Raw genomic sequence first — 21,947 nt, 5'->3', positions numbered from 1 at the left:
CCCCTTAATCACTAATAAAGTTAACCCCTTTCAGTGTCATTTTTACAGTAACAGTGCATATTTTTAGCACTGATTACTGTAGTAATGTCACTGGTACCCCCAAAAGTATCAAAAATGTCAGTCAAGGGTCCGATCTGTCCGCTGCAATGTCACAGTCCCGCAAAACAAATCGCAGATCGCCGCCATTACTAGTTAAAAAAAAACAATAAAAATGACATAAATCTTTCCCGTAGTTAGTAAATGCAATAACTTATGCGCAAACCAATCAAAATCCTCTTATTGCGATTTTTTTTTACCAAAAAATATGTAGCAGAAGACAAATTGGCCTAAAATGTTAAAAAATTTTGATTGTTACATTTTTTTTTTTTTGAGAATATCATATAAAAAAATGTGAAAAATATTGTTATTTTTTCAAAATTGTCGCTCTTTTTTTGTTTATAGCGCAAAAAGTAAAAATCGCACAGGTGATCAAATACCACCAAAAGAAAGCTCTGTTTGTTGGGAAAAAAATACATCAATTTCATTTGGGTACAGCGTTGCACTACTGCGCAATTGTCCGTTAAAATCACGCAGTGCCGAATCTCAAAATAGGCCCTGGTCTTTGAGCAGCCAAATCCTCTGGGGATTAAGTGGTTAATGTTCATAGAGTTCTTTCTTCACATTACTTCCTGTTTGTGTGTCTCTGAGAGAAACCCCAGAGGGAGGAAGTAAATAGAGAGATTCTAATACCACATGTCCTGTTATGGAGGAGATGCTTAGTATCCAGGCCAGAGCCAGGGATTATTAGACAAGTGTTCACATGTTTAATAGTTTACTATTGTGCTCATAACTCTGTGTATATGTATATATAAATATTTAAAGACTGCTGACAGAGTATATCTGCTCCCCTTATTTTACATACACTATACCAGATATATTAATTTGTCATACCATGTGCATGTGTAGTGGTCCCCTTGCTGCATGTTAGTAGGTGAACCTGTTCATTGCAAATTATATACAGCTCCTGTTATTTTAGTTAACTCTGTCCCTTTTGGTCTTGGCTTCTATAGCTAATTTTAGCTTAGGGTTAAATAACCAGCCTAGGCTAAAGCCACGTTAAGCATCTGACGGCCACTTCTGGTAGTTGGAAGTCTGGTTGCATGAAAGATTAGAAACTACTAGGGATTAAGACGCAGAGTAGATAGGCTGACTTTGAATTCCAGTGCCACCCCGTGGTTTCTGCTGGTGACAATCTGTGTTTCAGGCTGGTTGGACAATAATTGGAGGATTTCCCCACCTACAGAACTTGTCTTCAGGTCTCTGACACAAAGACGAATGTTACATCGTGATCATCCTCAGGGGTCAAATCATCTAGAGGTATTTTAATTATTAACTATATATATCCAGGTATATGTGCACAATTTCACCAGGACCCTTGTTGGGTCCTTTGCTAATAATACCTGCTTGTAAATTGGATGTATGTACATGTTGTACTATTATTAATCTTTCTTATATAAAGCTCATATCATTTCCATACTGGTGTGCAGCAATATATTTATGGTTAACATTATATGCTTGTTGAAGTAGTTTCCTCTGCTCCAAGGTACTTTGATTAGATTACTGGTCAATTTCCCAGGAAGGAACCCCCCTCTGTTCACAGATACCCTGTCCTGGGTGGAGGCACTGCCAACTTTATTATCAAACCCACTCTTCCACTTAGCAGAGTTCTCTTTTTTTACCTACAGGTTTAGCGCACTATCCTGTTTGGGGAAGGTAATTTCTAATAACCCACCCAGGATGCTAAATTCCTGGTTGGCTGACAGCACACTGCCTTAGCTGATCTGAAAACCCAACCACCATTGTCATACAGCCCTGTCAGCCCTGCATGCTGGACTACAGAACTCCACATGTCCCCCCACCTTCTCTGTCCCTCTCCACGTTTATGTTTTAATTTCTTTCCAACTGCTGCTGTTTAACTACCTTCCAACATACTGTGCAGAGGAAAAAAGCTCTCGGGAGATGTAGGTCTAGAGGCACATTTGCATCAACAGGAACTGAACCCTCAGAAGCTGCAATCGCAAAAATTTTAGAAACTTTGAGATGTCACAGTGAATAAAAGCTGTTCTTGCTACAAAAACAAGGTAAAAGAAAACATTTTTGAGAAGGGAAAAGACAAATCATACTTTTCCATTATAAAGTACTCCATTGGTTTATTCTACTAACCTGTACAAACCAGTCTATTGTGCAGCAATTAACTAGTGAAGGGAACATGCGACATCTTGCTCTGAAGGCCTCTCCAACAGGACTCATGCACAAAACGATGTGCAATCTCTGTCGTACTCGATTAATAAAATACTGAAACACCTAGCAAGAAAAACAGAACTGTAATCAAACAGCAAGTACACTGTTATATAAAATAACTTTCAGTTTTATTCACTAAAAAGAAAAAAAAAAAAAACAAATTCATAAGCATATAGCGATTAAGCACAATCAGTCATTTACTGGTCTGAATTCAGCTAAATTAACTTTAACTGGTTCTGCACACCTGTCATTTCCCATTCAAACCAAAGTAATGGGTTCCATTGATAAACTTTCTGCTGATACCTCTGCCAAGCTTCACCGTATGCCAACTGAAGCCCTTAACAGGCGATTCTGTGCATAGGGGAGTGTGCCCTTATTCCCACAATGCACTGCTCAGAATCCAAGTGGCCAATTGACAGGCAATGATCAATTTCACATGGGGGGGGGGGGGGAGATAAAAGATCATTAGCCCCAGGTCAATTCTGACACAAACCAACATGGAGCTTAAACAGGACTTTAAACTCACAGCTCTGGCAGGGGAACAGGGGGACAAGGCAGCACAGATAAAGTATTTAGCAACACAAGAGGTTGTGGGCAAGAGAACAGATCAACTTTGAGATTTATGAACACTTTGCTTAATAAATCCCAATGTGCCTACAGACAATGTCTGTACTATTATACCTCTCAATATTCTTTTTTGCTCAGGTAAAATGCTTCTGTCTGACCTTTTCTCCAGTGTTCCATGCTGGGACATGACGGGGTAGCAGCCACACCCTGTATCATACCTATCCTTGTGTTAGACCGTGGCTATTACTGAGTATTGCTTAGTAGTAGGTTTTTACTATGGTGCCTATTGGAGTGTACAGTAATTTTTAGACACCCCACACATTCTATAGTGTAACAGGAAAATGAAGGTAGAACAGATGTTAATACATTTTCTATCTGACTGAATATCTGTTTCTGTGATTTCATTTGGGTTTTAAGATGCACCCAAATTGACTACACATTCAATCTCATAAAAACTGGATTTACACATTGCTATACAATTTGGCATGTTATTGAATGCTCAAATACTGTTGATGCTAATACAAGTGGCAGTGGTATGGTATTGCTTTACACAGGGCCTTTGCTTTACACAGGGCTTTTTTTTTTCTCATAAAATAGGTGCAGGAACTCAACCATGGCCCCCTAAAACCCTCCTTATCCCACACATACACACACCTTCCAAACTGCATCAAATAGTGGATGTGGTCAAATTGCACTAACAGTCTTAAAGGAGCATTAAATACCAGGAGTGCATTGTACAGCACATAGTAAGTACAGAGTGCAGAGTTCAGTGGGGGTTACACACAAAGTGCAGAATTCAGAGTTGCACTAGGTGCAGAGTTCAGGGGTCGCACTACGTACATAGTGAAGAGTTAAGGGGTGCGCTGCACACAGGGTGCAGAATTCACAAAGTGCAGAGTTCAGAGTTGCACTAGGTGCAGAGTTCAGGGGTCGCACTACGTACATAGTGCAGAGTTAAGGGGTGCGCTGCACACAGGGTGCAGAATTCACAAAGTGCAGAGTTCAGAGTTGCACTAGGTGCAGAGTTCAGGGGTCGCACTACGTACATAGTGAAGAGTTAAGGGGTGCGCTGCACACAGGGTGCAGAATTCACAAAGTGCAGAGTTCAGAGTTGCACTAGGTGCAGAGTTCAGGGGTCGCACTACGTACATAGTGCAGAGTTAAGGGGTGCGCTGCATACAGGGTACAGAATTCAGGGTTATGCTAAGTGCTTCACACAGAGTGCAGAGTTCAGCCTTCTTCTACAGCTGCTTACTCTGATTCCCCCACAATTCCATATCTCACTTTCACCCCACTTCTTCTCTAGTACCTCCCCACACACTGTAGGTGGCTTGGCCTTTTTCACTTACAGGGAGATCATCCAGTGGAGGTGTCACACGGACTGCACCCTGGAACCTGCATCTCCCTTGTCCCCATCCTGCACTCAGTGGGAGTCGCTCAGGAGATCAGATCTGTGGGAGCTAGTGAGAAACAAGCTGTCACTTGCAAACACAGAAGCTGGACTTCTATGTTTACCAGTGATAGTGGTGAGCAGGGAGCAGAGGGCCTGAGCCAGAGCTGGTGGAACCAAGTTCTATATGAAAAAAACACTGGCTTTACAATTCTATCATGGAGTTTCAGTTTCAATTTCTCATATACATACTAGAAATTACAATAAAAACATAGAGGTAGAATAATTGCTTTGGGCCCTAAGGCAAAAGAATATCTACATATTAAGTATTATAGACAAACATTTTTATAAACTTGTGAACATGAAAGCCAGGTAAAGCTAATATTTACATTATGATGGAGCTTCCGTAAAGTGCAACAAAGATAAAAGAGGCAGTTATTATGTCCTCTCAGTGCCATAGTACAGGTATCTGTTACACCAACTGACAAGCAAGCATTTCCCAAAGCTGGTTACCTCATCTCTGTTTCCTTCAGGTATTCCTGCCTCCTTAGCCTTTGGTCTAGTTGCTGCCAATACGAACTCCAACTCATCTTTCTCAAACAAGTTTGGCACCTCCCCGGAATTAAGCATGTTATTTATGTCTTCAAGAAACTCTTCAACGACTATCTACGGGTTTAAGAAAACTTTTGTGTGAAACACTAAGCAGAAATTTTCACAATGTTTATGAATTCTCACACCAAAATGTAACCCTTTTACATGCTTTGAGCATTTTCATATATTTTACCCAGAATGCCAGCTAAGTAGACTAGCTCAAATGTGTAGGTGCATTTGTTAGCAACTTGAAGCAACTCAAATTCAAGTTGTAACCCCCTAGGCATACTGCATTGTATTACTGGACTGCTTCCAGACCACCCATAGCAGAAATACTGCTACAGGGTGGCCCTCCTGTGCAGGTATGTACTTCCACCTAGGGGGCGCATGCCACCGGTGGGCCACTTCTACTGTGATCATTGGGCAGAGACACAGAACAGAGCTCTGCCTATGTAAACAAGGCCAAGCTCTGTTCTGACAGGGGAGAAGTAATGGATTTTGTGTCCCTGCAAAGCAGAGAATAAAATCCATCACTTTCCTTAGCAAAAGCAGCACACACAGTATACAACAACATTGGCTAGGCACATAGTTAATCCTTTGATTGCCTTAGATGTTTAATCCCTTCCCAGCCAGTGTCATTAGTACAGTGACAGTGCATATTGATAGCACTGTTCACTGTATTGGTCAAACAAAAAAAAAAATCAATCAATGGCACCCTATTAGCTGGATGCAGAGGGTGTGAGCAATCAGTTTAATCCCTTCCCAGCCAGTGTTATTAGTACAGTGACAGTGCATATTGTTAGCACTGATCACTGTATTAGTAAAAAAAAAAAGAAATCTATTATTGGTGCACTATTAGCTGGATGCGGAGGGTGTGAGCAATCAATATAAAAGTTCAATGGTAAAACTGAGTCACTGGGGTAAGTTGCTGGCTTTGGAGGGCTGCAGGCTCAGCAAAAGACTCCGCAGAAACAAAACAGAAAGAAAAAGCAGCAACATCTAAGTGCAGCAATAGGGTATGGTTATTCAAAACAGATGAATAAAACTCACAGGATAACAGAGATGTCAGCGCATATATCTTTTCATGTTTGGAATAAACATACTCTATTGCTGCACTTAGATGGCGCTGTTTTATTTTTGTTTTATCACTGTATTAGTGTCACTGGTTTCCGCAAAGTGTCAGTTAGTGTACGCCGCAATATCACAGTCCTTAGGGATTTTTTTTTAAACCAAAAATATGTAGCAGAATACATAGTGGCCTAAATTTAAGAAGAAATTTGATTTTTAACATTTTTTTATTGGATATGTTTTATAGCAAACAGTAAAAAAATACAGGTTTTTTTTTTTCTTTTCAAAATTGTCAGTCTTTTTTGTTTATAGTGCAAAAAAAAAAAAAAAAACAGTGGTAATCAATTAACACCAAAATAAAGCTCTATTTGTGGGAAAAAATAATTTTAGTGCACACAAACACAATATAAAACCTCATTATTTTTTGTAAAATATAAAAGATAACGTTGCTTCAAGTAAACAGATGCCAAACATGTCAAGAGTCAAAACTGTATGCAACTGAGAAATGGCAATAAACTAAAGCACTGAAAATTTTTCATAGGATACTTTAAAATATTTTACAGGTTATCAGTTTAGAATTAATCGTGAATCATGGCCATAAAATGATTGCTCACACTCTGAACTTTTGTGGCAATACCTCAGTGCAATTACAGTTTACTTACCCGTGTGTCTGCATGCCCATGTATGTGTGAGTGGGAGGTTGAGGTGCTTTAAAAACATTTTTAAATGATTTTTTTATTTTATTAAACATACATTTTTTCTTTTCGTTTAACTTTAATGCTATCACAAGAAACCTAACAACCTCCCTTTGTGATAGCTTTGGCAGTGACAGGTTCTCCTTATGGAGACATCCAAAGCAGCTAACCAAACACTGATTGTGCATGATTAACTGCTCCCCTGGCTGCAACAGCCAGGAAATGGCAGCTTTAAAACCAGAAATGACAATATTCTCATTGCTTTCCGCTTCATTCATCAGAGAATCATCACGGATAATGGCTGTTCCTCCATCTCCTTTGTGTAAGGGGATCCTGGCCGTGTACCATAGTCTACCGCAGGTGGTTGCAGGAGAGTAGGGTGGCCTTTCTTGGTATCTAAAAAGGAATCAGGTGGCTGTAGAGTAGCCCAAATCACTTGCACTCTCCAGTTTTAGTATATCAACCCCATAGTATACTCTAAAAAATAAATACTTTCAAATCACCGTAATCCTTTTTATATATAAAAAAGGCTGCAACTTAAAATGTTTTAGTCCTGATAAAGGTGCAAGCAAACATTTTCTAAACTATTCAACCACTGTTTATTTGTAAGGGCAGACTTACTGATATACAAGCCTCTGTGGCCTTGTTCAACTCAAATGCTAAAGGACCACAAGGTAGGAGTAAGAGGTCTGTATGTAGCCTATGACAGGTTCACAGTTCTTCTCTTTATTATATACACCACATTAGTATAGCATCATGCACTCCTATAAATATATGATAAGCTTAAAAAGACAAGAGATATGCTTTTCTACATTAAAATGTTACCTCATATGCTCTCTTCATACAGTCTTATAAATATACAGTATTTTAACATAAAATGCAGAAACATAGATGAATAATACAACAGATTAAAGAGCATCCTTTCACTTTATAAACTGCATCTTGAGACAGGACAATAAACCAGTCAAAAGCAAAGTATAAGTACATTTACTGCTGGCGAAAACAGCCAGGCTTATTTAAAATGAATATAACAGAATTGAAAAAATGGCGCCTCCTATATGTGATTCAAAACTTATACCCGGCAGCTGTTATCAATTTTTCTTGGGAGGTCCCAAAACAAATTACAAAATGTATACCAACCTGAGGCGCTACACAATACCAATTTCAGTGATAATATTTAAATAGTGCCAATTTTTAACTCATAAGTAAATATCAAATAAAAATGTTTTTTTTTTTTATATATCTAACCTTGTTGTGGAACATAAAATGTTTAAATATCAATAATTACATAAATATATGATACAAATAATTTCTATATGTGTGAGTGAATATATGTATCATGGCTTTAAATTGTTGAACCAGGCTCCAAATCACAAGGATTCCCAGAAAAAAAACATATAGGGGAATAATCGTGCAATAACGTTAATTAAAATATCCAAGATTCAATAAAAACTGTTAGGACTGCACTCACAATGTGTTGTGCCCTTTCTAGAGCGTTTTGTATGCAGCAGTTATCGTCGTTCGTAACAAGACCCGGCGTGCATTCCACCAAGAACCGGAAGTGAGAAACCAGAAGTATCACCGCTACGGACCTCTGGTACATATATTCACCCAAATTATGATTATCATGGAATGAGATGACTGGCTTGTAAATCGGGAGAATCAATTGGTGATTTAAAATATATCAAACCTGTGTGGGTCCTGGTGGCCCGAATACGTCTGGTGAGTGGGCCACCAGGACCCACATTGAGGTGGAGGATTATCACATATGAGCACGCATGAGACAGGATTATATCAGCACATCAAGCGCAGGGTGTAGAAGATACGCAGCCACACATATAGAAATGATTTGTATCATATACTTATGTAATTATTGATATCTAAACATTTTATGTTCCATGACAAGGTTATATATATATATATTGTTTTTTTTCTCAATTTTATTATTAATTTACTTATTAATTAAAAATTGGCACTATTTAAATATTATTACTGAAATTGGTATTGTGTAGCACCTCAGATTGTTATAAATTTTATTTAAAATTAAATTCAGAGAGTAATAAAAATATGCAACATACAGAAAATCTGATTTTGGTTTATAGAAGTCACATCAGTGAAAGGTTAATTCTCACTGGTTGTTTTACATTGCTTTGAACATTTTTTAAAATTTATTTCAAATAAGCTTACCAGTGTCATGTGATTATGCACATCGCTGATGTTAATGTTTAACCTGTAGACAACATCTAGGGCTGATACTGTCTGCTAAATGGTTTAATCATTTTTTAATGTATACGGCACTTATAACAACACAATTCAATTCTTTATTGAGAAAAAAAGCCCTACAATACAGGTAAGAGGTGGGAGCATGGGCAAAAGCAGAACTTCCCATTTAAGGTGAAGCTCCGTTTGAAGTGTCACAAAGCATACCTTTAAAAAAATATTTAAAAATTGATACTCACCTTTTTACCTGCTTTTTACTTGCTAAAAAAATCTAAGTTGGCTTTCCCCTTCTATGTATTGTTAGAGGGGCTAAAAGTTATGTTTACCATAATTAACTCTGTCTGCACTGTACTGGTTGATCTTCACTATTAGTTCTAAACTAGCTGCGCACACTGTCCTAACAAAAAGTTAAAGATCACAAAGCTGTAGATGAAGCGGAGTTTCCCACTCCTTCTATCCCTACTTGATTTTAATGCTCCACCTATTCCCTCCCCCTTCTCCCGTTTTGTTTTTCTCCTCCTCTTTGTTCTTCACCCCCTCTTCCTTTTCGTTTTTCTTTGTTCCCTATTCTCTTTTTTTTTTTGGTTTTCTCTTTTTCTATGATCCCACTGCTTGACCCTCCCGCTAAGGGGTCAAGACAGGACTCTTTCTGTTTTTTGTAAAACTAGAGGAAAAAAAATGTAATTGTGTGATGGGGTCCATGTTTTTTGGTTTTAGGGGGTATATATCTATTGTGATACCTGTTCCAGATGTTCTGGATTGTGATTTTTTATTTCTACTATTGGGCCTGAACAAGCAGCCAGGTCTATCTGAAATGTTTTGTTAGCTGTTGCCCCGAAGTCTATATTTTTTTCTTGGAATGTTAGTTCTAACATAATTACTGTGATATAACATTGGAAACTAGGTCTGGAGTACTGTGGGTCCCTGTATTGTAATTGCACAATGTACTAAATAAAAATTTAAAAGAGATCACAAGGCTTGAGTACCATTTTTTGTAAATGCACTGGAAAAAAAAAACCTTCCCTCATCCTGCCCCCTAATTGCACATTACAAACTTTTTAGAAGTTGTCTGTAGAGGCCTATGTATAAACCTGCCCCAAAGACAAAACTAGAAAGGTAAAACGCATTTAAAAAAATAGTTTAGCATATTCTGTGTGAATGGAAACACACAACAAACATATAGGGGGGGGGGGGGTTCTCAAATTTGATTGCAAAGGGTGAAATATGTGTTAGTAAATACAGTATCTCACAAAAGTGAGTACACCCCTCACATTTTTTGTAAATATTTTATTATATCTTTTCCTGTGACAACACTGAAGAAATAACACTTTGCTACAATGTAAAGTAGTGAGTGTACAGCTTGTATAACAGTGTAAATTTGCTGTCCCCTCAAAATAACTCAACACAGACATGGATGTCTAAACCACTGGCAACAAAAGTGAGTACACCCCTAAGTGAAAATGTTCAAATTGGGCCCAATTAGCTATTTTCCCTCCCCGGTGTCATGTGAATCGTTAGTGTTACAAGGTCCCAGGTGTGAATGGGGAGCAAGTGTGAAATTTGGTGTTATCGCTCTCACTCTCTCATACTGGTCATGCAAGTGCAACATGGTACCTCATGGCAAAGAACTCTCTGAGGATCTGAAAAAAAGGCTATAAGAAGATTGCCAAGACCTTGAAACTGAGCTGCAGCACGGTGGCCAAGACCATACAGCGGTTTAACAGGACAGGTTTCATTTAGAACAGGCCTCGCCCTGGTCAACCAAAGAAATTAAGTGCACATGCTCAGCATCATATTCAGAGGTTGTCTTTGGAAAATAGAGGTATGAGTGCTGCCAGCATTGCCGCAGAGGTTGAAGGGGTGGGAGATCAGCCTGTCAGCGCTCAGACCATATGCCGCACACTGCATCAAATTGGTCTGCATGGCTGTCATTCCAGAAGGAAGCCTATTCTAAAGATGTGCACAAGAAAGCCCGCAAAGAGTTTGCTGAAGACAAGCAGACTAAGGACATGGATTATTGGAATCATGTCCTGTGGTCTGATGAGACCGAGCTGAACTTAGTTGGTTCAGATGGTTTCAAGCATGTGTGGCGGCAACTAGATGAGGAGTACAAAGTCAAGTGTGTCTTGCCTACAGTCAAGCATGGTGGTGGGAGTGCCATGGTCTGGGGCTGCATGAGTGCTGCCTGCACTGGGGAGCTACAGTTTATTGGGGGAAACATGAATGCCAACATGTACTGTGACATACTGAAGCATGGCATTATCTCCTTCCTTCGGAGACTGGGCCGCAGGGCAGTATTCCAAATGATAATTACCCCAAACACACCTCCAAGATGACCATTGCCTTGCTAAAGAAGCTGAGGGTAAAGATGATGGACTGGCTAAGCATGTCTCCAGACCTAAACCCTATTGAGCATCTGTGGGGCACCCTCAAACTGAAGGTGGAGGAGTGCAAGGTCTCTAACATCCACCAGCTCCGTGATATCATCATGGAGGAGTGGAACAGGACTCCAGTGGCAACCTATGAAGCTCTGGTGAACTCCATGCCCAAGAGGGTTAAGGAATTGCTGGAAAATAATGGTGGCCACACAAAATATTGACACTTTGAGCCCAATGTACCCATTTTACTTAGTGGTGTACTGACTTTTGTTGCCAGTGGTTTAGACATTAATGGCTGTGTGTTAAGTTCTTTTGAGGGGACAGCAAATTTACACTGTTATACAAGCTGTACACTCACTACTTTACATTGTAGCAAAGTGTAATTTCTTCAGGGTTGTCACATGAAAAGATATAATAAAATATTTACAAAAATGTGAGGGGTGTACTTACGTTTGTGAGATACTGTATGTAAGAATCTATACAAACCTTCAGAACAAATCTGTGTATCTCGGTGAATTATACCTTTTTAAAAAAAATATTGGGCCTTTGTTTAGTGGTAAATGAAATGGGTTATTATCAGATTGTGTTTTGTTATCAAGGAATACTGGCCCAAACTTATAATTAATTAAAATTAAACATATATATATATTTTTTTTATTTAGCTGTAGGTTGCAAGCCATTATCATGACCCACTACCCAAAAACAATCCCAATAATTTCTCCTACTCCTGATGTGCATGGGGATACCACATATACACAGCACTACTAAAGGGAAAGCAGAACCTGCAAATTTAACACGCAAATGTGTCTGCCCCCATGTACATATAAAATTGCAAAATAAACAAATGTATATCTTTTATGCAGGGGTATTTGTTTATTACATCAGCCCTCCAATAGTGGTGCAGTCCAGATCACAATATGGTGTGAGCCTTTAAAATTGGTCAATATGGCTTTACACTAAGATATTGCTAAATGTATTTTTACAGGACCCCATTTCACTATGATTGCGTGTCACAGCGATCACGTGATAAGAAGTCCATCCTACTGGCTCCCCATTGCCACTCTGTGAGTGCGGCTTGTCAGTGAGAGAGTGGTTACAGTGCTGGGGGAGTGCAAATAAGCAAGCTCCTGGCACAAAACAGTGAAGCATTTACTGTATATGGTAGATATGAGGGCCACCTCATATATAGATACGACCGACAGAAAAGTAATAAAGAATATGTAACTGTGGCATGGGATTCAATATCAGAGCATAAAAGTAAAGCACAGAATAATGCCAGTTTACGCAACTTTCAAATAATAAATGCAGTATATTACCAGATTGTGGCAAATGCAATTCTTACTTTGTGGTCACAGAGCAGAACTTTAAAAATACTTTGTAGCATTTGTGAAACTGTCATAGATATACACAGCATTTGACTTATTTTACCTGAGTGTCTGTGAAGAGAAAAACCATGTCCTTGTCCTCCACCCCAGCCATTTTATACAGTTTCCTGAGATCTTCGTGGAAAGAGTCATAGTTGTATCCCCGGCTTAGCTCTATCTGAAAGCATTTATATCCACACATGTGAGCAGCAAGCCTGGTCAGAGACTGTTTACCGGTTCCACCAACACCAACCAGAAGAGCATTCCCTCTTTCCTGTCGAATCATGCGTGCAATTCTATGTGTGAAGAGAAGAAAAAACAAGCTTTTTCTAGATGGTTTGAGTTTTTTATTAAGTAAACAGTCTAGAGAGCTCCCACAAGGTTATTCAAGGATGCAGAAGTTCTTAAAGAATAGGCAGAATACACAATGGAGAAATTAGAGTGGTTCTAAAGGCTGAAGGTTTTTTACCTAAATGCATTCTTAATGCTTGCTTTGGTAGGCACACAGTACCTAACTACTGCACAGAGCAGGTAAGTATAACATGTTCGTTTTTTTTGTTTTTTTAAACTGAACCTTTACAAACTTTTTAAAGTTACCCCATCACTTTGTCAATTAACCACTTTAAATGCTAGTGCCAAAGGTCTTTGGGCTCCAAATGCAGCGTGCATTTGCCACAAGTTTAAGATGCTTCTGAGATCATTCAGAATTAATTACAATTGTATTTGGCCTGCAGTTGACCTCCTTAAAGCGGAGTTCCGGCCTCGGGGGTCAAATTTAGATAAAAATACCCCCGGGACAGTCAGGGCTAGTACATTCCACAATTGATAGCCTCTGAACTGTCCCGGGTCGCACTTACTTATAAGAAGAAATACTTACCTTGAAAAGTTCTTCTCCAGTGCTGCCATCTCAGGTGTGGGCAACTGAAGCCAGCGCGTCCTCTTCTGTGGCCTCTTCGGTGACGTCGGAGTCCCACAATGCACTGCACCGGCCCCGCTCGTCACTTCCGGTGCAAGCGCGGCATCCCTGCACAGCTTCTGGGTATGCCCAGTAGCTGTTTAGCAGGGAATGCCACGTCTGCACTGGAAGTGACGAGCGGGGCCGGTGCAGGCGCATTGACTCCTGGGAGCGATGACGTTTAGCTCCCAGGAGTCATCGCAGGCCGGAAGTGACGGCGTGGACCGCGGCCGCCGAGGGAGGAAGTGGAAGGAAGGTGAGTATAGTTTCTTCAATATCAAGGTAAGTGACCAAAAAAAAAAAATTGGGAGCATCCATTTATTTTTCAGGTGGCCCTTAGCAAGCGGATGGCCCAAAATCGATTTTTTCGATTTTGAGGCCAGAACTCCGCTTTAAAGCTGCTTTTGCATTTCCATGGATTTGTATTGGAAAACTCATAAGCATAAGCCCTTTATCTTCTATCTGGCATGTAATGGCCCTAGAACTTTAGTCTGTGCCTGCACAACAGCCAGCCAGCAGTATATAAGAACAACTGCAGAAATCCCCTTGGCCAATTGGTCACTGGGGAATAGACTGATTAAACAGGTTTAAAACCCTGTCCAATTGGTACTGTTATCCCATGCCGAGCATAAACATTTAAGGAACTGTCAATTGATTGACGCTCTGCTGGGTGGTTAGATGTCAAACACATTTAGAAATCTTTTAATCCACCTAAAGAATACAAGGAATGTATCCTAAAATATAGAACTCCTAATATTAACAAATAAAGATACGAAAATGTGACAAAATTTGCTCTATTAAATTGGCACCAACATGCTGATATTCATAATCTTTTTAGCACAAAGTAAAATTGTAAAGGGACCTGCTAAACTCCTTACTACCTAATTCAACCAACCTGTGTTCATTCTCTTGTTATACACATTACATCTTTGGGACAGGGAATTCTGCTTAATAATCCCCTGCTTCCTCTGTAAGCATAAAAAGGGGAATTCACAGTGGATTTTGATCACAATGCTACCTAGAAGTCAGCATTGTGGGTAAGAAAATGGATTGCAAGTTTTCAGTACATGATGATTCCACATGAGCTTGCAAGAGGTCCAAAGGGCCCCTTTGCCATTTTCACAAAGGAGACTGGTTCACCTGGTGATAAACTAGGAAAACAGATTTGGACAAACCAATCTGCCCAATAGCTGTGGAAAGTAAGATTGAAAAAAATACTAAATATGAATGGCAGATGCGGAGGATACGTGTGAATGAAACACAACACCATCTTTTGTTTTATTGGCTGTACCTGGACACATGCTCTACTGCATCCTGGAAAAATACCAATTTGACATCTTTAGCATTGGTCATGTTGTAGTCATCTAGATAATCCTGCAAAACTGATCGAATCTTCTCCATGTCAGTGAGATCTTCATAAACTCTTTCAGCCTTGTCAAGCCCAACCTAAAATCAGAGTTTACATGACAATAGTTAAAGATTCAAGTGCGAGAGCTCAAAAGCTTCAATCAGTGGAATCATCAGAATAAAAGAGAATGCCATGCTTTGCCATTATGTATCAACTCACCTGTGCAACATGTGTGCCATGTTTGTTCTTAATAATTTCGTTTTTTTAAAAACCAAAGTAATATTTTCTAGCTTGATTTACAGTTACTGAGTTCCAGTGATTCCAAATCTGCAATCTGTTTTGCAAGTTTTAATAACCACCACAGAAAAACTGGTAAAAGGATATTTTGTTCCCCTTACCAGTATTCTTCTATATCCTGAGCTGTATTCCAGGTTACAATTCCACCATTCACTGGCCCTACTAAGGAATGCAGTCCCCCCATCCATTCTAGGTGAATAGGACTTACATTAAAAATGCGGCACACAGCCTTGTTGGTGTGGTATGTCACCGTAACATCAAAGCCCATAATTGGGATTCTGAGATGATTATATTAAATTAGTAAAGTCCAAATAAGAGCATTTGTAGCAGGATGCCATTGTGCAATGTTAGTATCATGCACCATATCATCAGTATGAGTCATGCTCACCTCTTAGCCCATTCATTTGTTGACCAAAGAGAATAGATGGTGACCTGTGCTTTGGATGAAATAGCAGGTGGGTATGAGGGGGCTGCTGTATGCTCTGCATTTAAGAAGTGAGCTGTTTCACTGGATAAACTAGTTTGATCACCAGACCATATCAGCGAAACACAGTTAACATCCGATTGCTCCATATCAGCCTAATTTTCAGATAATTAAAGTCCAGGAAAACTGATTTAATAGGGCAATACATACAGATATGTGCCAAAATGTTTAGAAATGCCTAGTATTCAAACATAAGTTTTCCTCCAATTTAGACAAAATATTTTATATTTATTGCATTTATAGAAAATAGGTACACGTTCATGTTTTACTGCACATTGCCCAAAAATGGTGACATTTCAGTAAGGTACCTTGATCTTGTATTTTTAAACTTGATGTGCTCAGTTTAACACAGTTTCAGTCTGTGAGCATCAGAGAAAAAAATAAATTGCTGTTATATTTGACATAAATTTCTGGGTGATCTGGTCCCGCTAGACATATGTGATTAATAGCTTGCCATAGATGACATTTGTGTCATGGTATGAAAATCACATGACCTAAAAGCCTGTCATTCTGTCACTGCAGGGCCTCTCTGTAAACATATGCACTGTGTCGGGATAGATGTTTTTCTGTGGCTGCAGTACATTTTGTTTGGTTGGGAAATGTTTACAAAAGTAATTGCTCTTGATATTTACCTTTATAAAATCACCAAAAATGATGGGTTTTGTAACAAAGTATTCTGGTTCAATCTGAACTCCAAAGTGTTTACCTGGAAAAAGTAAATGAGGAAACAATGATGGGTTTATTAGATTGTTTTTTCAAGCTTATTGAGACTGAGGCCTGCTAAATACTTTCAAAAGCTTCTTTGTCCCAACCAGGGCCTGGCCCAAGACATTGTGCTGCCTGGGTCCAAAAATTAAATGCTGCCCCTCCAAAAAAAAAAAATCATTCCCGCCAAAAGGCCCATACAATTTTATTTTATATCATGATATTTAAAACTAAAATTAAATTTATCAGGAAGTCAGATTTATATGCAACAGCACCTTGTTTACATGCACAATTAAATGACATACCATTATGTTCAATTCCAAACCACAAACTCCAGTATTATTTTGTTTGTCTGAATGTCTCACTTCATTGCGCACACCGCAATCACACAAGGAACGTTCCCCCGGAGGAGACCCTCTGCCTCATCATACTCATCAGTTTGCACTATGTGCGGCAGTATGAGATGGGGAAATGCCGCCTGTAACGCACCACAAACTGATAACACACAAAACTGCTGGAACAAAAAAATCTTGGGCATCAATTTGCTGCCCCTCTCAAAGTTCTGACTGGGTCCAATGGACCCAGTGGGACCCATGGTAGGACCAGCCCTGGTCCAAACTTTAACAAAAAAATATGTTTATATTCACACAATAAAAATATAGGAACATAAAATATATTTTGAAATACTGGATAACTCTGGATGGGGCTGGGGGTCACTGTCAGGTAACAGGGGTTCTGGAGGGGGTTAGGAGACTCTGTAGCAAACCTAGAGGCTTTGTATTGAAAGATGTTTCTGGAGGGAGCTGGTGGCAACTGTGGTGGCTGGGGTCTCTGTAGGGGGCTAGGGGTCACTCCAGAAGGCTGGGGGCTTTTCAGGGTCAATGTGGGAGAGTGGAGGGCACAGCAAGACCTGGGTGTACTGTAGGACACTGCTGGGGGTTGCAGGCACTATGGAGGGCTGGAGGCTCTGCAGCAAGCTAGGGGGGACTGTGGAGGCTGAGGGCTCTCAGATGACCTAAGGGCACTGTAGGATGTTGAGGGGCACTGTAGATCTCAATGGGAGGTTGGGTGGCACTGTGGAAGGTTAGAGGCACAGCCAGGTGGTTGAGGACCACTGCTACAGCAACCAAATATATTCCCAATCAACTGTATTTTTCATTCATATATGAAAAAGAATAGTTGAAAAGGCATCATGATCATTAATTTCAGTCACATTACTATTACTGTATCTTCACACTGGGTGTCATGAAATATAAATAATGGTTGAAATAAAAATAATGGTTGTGGCAAACAGTGATCCTTAAAATTTAGCCATTTTAACCTTTGATATTAAACAAGACTCCATCAAAGAAATAAATAATGTGTTAAGAAAACTGCTTCTGTCCACATTTTGTTATATCAGTTGTAAAGTGCAAATGTGTTCCGATAACTTCCTGTGCACTCTGCCTATGCTCACTGTTATTATTTTTCCAGGTCTCTGTGTGGTCTACAGAGCACCTCTCCTCATGTTATGGAGAAAAGAGAAGGGGGTGTTCTGTAGTTCTGTCCTAGGGTGATAATGCCTCTTCTGCATTAATACTGTAGAGTGAGTGAGCCTTGTTACCATAGGACAGGTGATAACAAGGGGTTGATTTACTAAAATTGGAGAGTGCAAAATCTGGTGCAGCTGTGCATGGTAGCCAATCAGTTTATAATGTCAGCTTGTTCAGTTAACCACTTTCAGACCGGAGGATTTGGCTGCTCAATGACCAGGCCCTATTTTGCGATTCGGCACTCAGTGATTTTAACGGACAATTGCGCGGTCGTGCGACACTGTACCCAAACGAAATTGACATCCTTTTTTCCGACAAACAGAGCTTTCTAGACAATAAAATTAGAAGGAACAGGATGGAAAATTTTTCTCGAATGAAAGAATTTATACCAGTGTATATAATTGTCATTCAGTAGAATCTATTAATTTCAAAATTAAATGTTAACCACTTCTGGACCGGAAGATTTTCCCCCTTAATGACCAGGCAATTTTTTGTGATTCGGCACTGTGTTACTTTAATGGACAATTGCACGGTCATGCGACGTTGTACCCTGATAAAATTGATGTCCTTTTTTACCACAAATAGAGCTTTCTTTTGGTGGTATTTGATCACCTGTGCGATTTTTATTTTTTGCGCTATAAACAAAAAAAGAGCCACAATTTTGAAAAAAAAAAAACAATATTATTCACATTCTTTTATATGAAATTCTTAAAAAAAATGTAAAAATCAAAATTTTTTAACATTTTAGGCCAATTTTTTTTCTGCTACATATTTTTGGTAAACAAAAATTGCAATAAGCGTATTTTGATTGGTTTGTGCAAAAGTTATCGCGTTTACTAACTACGGGAAAGATTTATGTCATTTTTAGTGTTTATTTTTTTTTACTAGTAATGGCGGCGATTTGCGTTTTTTTGCGGGACTGCGACATTGCGGCGGACAGATCGGACCCTAACTGACATTTTTTACACTTTTGGGGGTACCAGTGATATTACTATAGTAATCAATGCTAAAAATATGCACTTTTACTGTAATAATGACACTGGCAGGGAAGGGGTTAACTGTGACCCTAGGGGCGTGATTCTAACTGTGGGGTGCGTGGCTTGTGAAGTCATCACAGAGACATGTGATCCTATATAGCAGGATCACATGACATCTGCAATCACTTCAGGGAGAAGTACGGACAGCTGTGTTTACATCAGACGTCCGTCCTTCTCTGGCAGCGGAGGGAAATCGCAAGTCGGAGCCGCCTATCACACGCACTAGCTTCCCCGCTGATGAGCGGGGGCGGTAGCGAGTCTCCGGCGGGGCGCGATCGCCCCCTAGCTCCTCTCAGGCGAGCGCCGTTCATGTATGGGCTTTTGCCTGGGAGAGCCAGCCTGCCGCAGTACATCTGCGGCGGCTGGGGCTAGAGCGGTTAAGCTTTGACAGAAAATCCTGGAAGCTGATTGGTTTCTATGCAGGGCTGCACCAGATTTTGTACTCTCTAGTTTTAATAAATCAACCCCAAGTGTCTTAAAGGGCAGTATCACTAAGTGAAAATAAAGAAGTAAAAGTCAGAAGAATAAAAAAATAATGCATCCACAATATCTAAGGACTTGTAAACTGCATAATGTTACATTTGTGTCCTTGAAGGTAAATACACTTTAATGGTTCAAAAACTGTTCAGCACTAGGGATGATCGAACTTTTCAAAAGTTCGGTTCGACCAGAACACCAGAACTTCCAGAAAGTTCGGCCCGGATTTCAGAACCCCATTGAAATCGATGGGACCCGAACTTCGGTAATCAAAAAACCCCATTTTGAAGCCCTAAAACCCAATAAATGCCCCTAAAAAGTGCCTAGGGTTCTGGGTCATGCCCCAGAGACTATTAATCACACGAAAAAAAGTTCTTAAAAATTGTCATTTTGCCAATTATTGAAAAAATTATTGAAAAAAAAAATTAGATTTTTTTATTTTGACTTTGGATTTAGTGTCTGGGGGGTCTAAAAAGTGTACCTGTGAAGTTTCAGCTCTGTAGCATGTCCAGAACCAGAAAAAAAAAGATTGTTACTATTAGGTCACTTATAGAACAGGGATATGGCTCCGCTATTTTCACACCTTGCCGGTTTTGTAGCAAGCGTTTTTTTTGGGCATTTTTTGGGGGACTTTGGAGGCAGGCATAACATCAGAAATTCTGTGTAGGGGTATATATACATACACCCATGTATGTATATATACACATACACATATACATATATAGGTGAGAAAAGAGCAGAACACTATGCTTGCGCTAATGAAATAATTAACAGGCATATGGCTCCGCTCCTATCACACCTATATGTGTGTATAATACATATAAGTGTGTGTGTATATATACCCCTATACACAAGTTCAGATGTCATGCCTAACTCCAAAGACCCCAAAAAAATGCCCAAAAAAAAATGCCTGCAATAACACACCTGGGCATTTTTTTTTGGCGCATGCGTTTTTTTGGGCATTTTTTGGGGGTCTTTGGAGGCAGGCAAAACATCTGAACTTGTGTATAGGGGTATATATACACACACACTTATATGTATTATACACATTCACACACATAGGTGTGATAGGAGCGGAGCCATATGCCTGTTAATTATTTCATTAGCGCAAGCATAGTGTTCTGCTCTTTTCACACCTATATATGTGTAGGTGTAGATATACATACATGTGTGTGTATATATACCCCTATACACAAGTTCAGATGTCATGCCTGACTCCAAACATGTCCTCAAAAAAGCCCAATAAACGCCTGCAGCAAAAAGCAGGCTGACCGGAGAGAAGCCATATCGCTGCTCTGTAAGTCACATAAGAGAAACGATCTTTTCTCTATAGCGGCCACCCTGACATGGAAGAGTTTGGTCACCCTGCCATAGCAGTCAGTGTCAGTTCACCCTACACTACACTACGGTCACCCTGGCACTTAACACTTTCTCTACAGAAACTAGATTTTTGAAGCTAACTATAGTGAAAAATAGCACCCTAACTACACTAGATATCCCTTTCCTCACACTAATAATTGCTAAATGACACTTTTGAAGCAGACGTAACAGAACTGCTTCCACTCTCTTCCATGTCCCTGTATTAAAATGCTAGGAATTTGGCGGGGCTATCTTATATACTGGGGGGCGTATTCACTAATGATTGGCCTCTGGACCCCCTAGTCACTCCAATCACATTCCTAGCATTCTCCTGCCCCCTCAATTGGCTTTTACTAATGGTTCTGGTCCAATCATGGGCTTTTAAAGCCCATTTCCTGTCCCAATAAATTTTGGTCGGTTCTGGTTGCCGAATTCCGAACTTTTTCAGCAAAAAGTTCTAAATTCGGCCGAACCTCGAACTGTCAATGTTCGGGTCGAACCGATGGTCGACCCAAACCGTTCGATCATCCCTATTCAGCACCAATGACACTGTAATTACCCAGCTTCCAAATCACCTATCTGCACATTTTAGCTACTGTCACAATGTTAACTTGTAAACACAAAACTCACTGGCCATCTCAGACATCATTGAATGGAAATATTGCTTATCTTCACTGTTGATTAGACGATCATGAAAGACTCTTTGGCACTCATGGCAAAATAGTCTGAATATCTGCATCTGATCTCGTACAGTTCCTGAATCACATTGGAGAATACCTGCAAAGAACATGTGGTAATTTAAGTGTATATATATGTACAACAGAAATGCAAAAAAAAATATGAATAATGATCTCAACCATACAAGCTTCAGATGCCTGGTGCCCAACCTGTGACTTGGCATGCGCTCCTTTGGCACTTGTGCGGCCCCTAGGGCCTCAGCGGATAGTAGCCAGTGTTTTTTTAGCTAGGTGCTTCTTCAGGGCAGTGATAGAAAAATATACCTTGGCCTGCTGAATCAGCCAAAAATTCTAACCATAGGTAGCCCTGTCGGCACTCAGATAGGCGTAGTGGAAAATTCTCTACAGAACAATAACTGCTTATATTCAGATGCAGCCACTGTTCAGGTATGCAGGCAACCCCTGGTGTTGCGGCTGTCTGAATTTAATAGCTTGCCCGTACCTTTTCTCTTTTTTAGGTTTT

At 39.8% G+C, this 21,947-nt stretch overlaps 1 protein-coding gene across 1 annotated transcript in view; it reads right to left on the bottom strand.

The window, feature by feature from the left end:
- The window catches only part of DNAH6 (dynein axonemal heavy chain 6), a 473,665-nt gene that overhangs the window by 184,631 nt on the left and 267,087 nt on the right, over nucleotides 1-21,947 (bottom strand). The window contains exons 43-48 of the mRNA XM_082248007.1: nucleotides 21,378-21,524; nucleotides 16,270-16,343; nucleotides 14,800-14,954; nucleotides 12,618-12,849; nucleotides 4,751-4,903; nucleotides 2,203-2,343 (exon numbers count right to left, since the gene is read on the bottom strand). Of these exons, the coding sequence (XP_082104133.1) occupies nucleotides 2,203-2,343; nucleotides 4,751-4,903; nucleotides 12,618-12,849; nucleotides 14,800-14,954; nucleotides 16,270-16,343; nucleotides 21,378-21,524 (902 nt within the window). The remainder of the gene's footprint in view (nucleotides 1-2,202; nucleotides 2,344-4,750; nucleotides 4,904-12,617; nucleotides 12,850-14,799; nucleotides 14,955-16,269; nucleotides 16,344-21,377; nucleotides 21,525-21,947) is intronic.

The sequence above is a fragment of the Pelophylax lessonae genome (genome assembly GCF_965119305.1).
Source record: "Pelophylax lessonae genome assembly, chromosome: 1".
Taxonomy (NCBI): Eukaryota; Metazoa; Chordata; class Amphibia; order Anura; family Ranidae; genus Pelophylax; species Pelophylax lessonae.
Note: the sequence above shows the minus strand (reverse complement) of the source record. Positions and strands in the feature narration are given on the sequence as shown.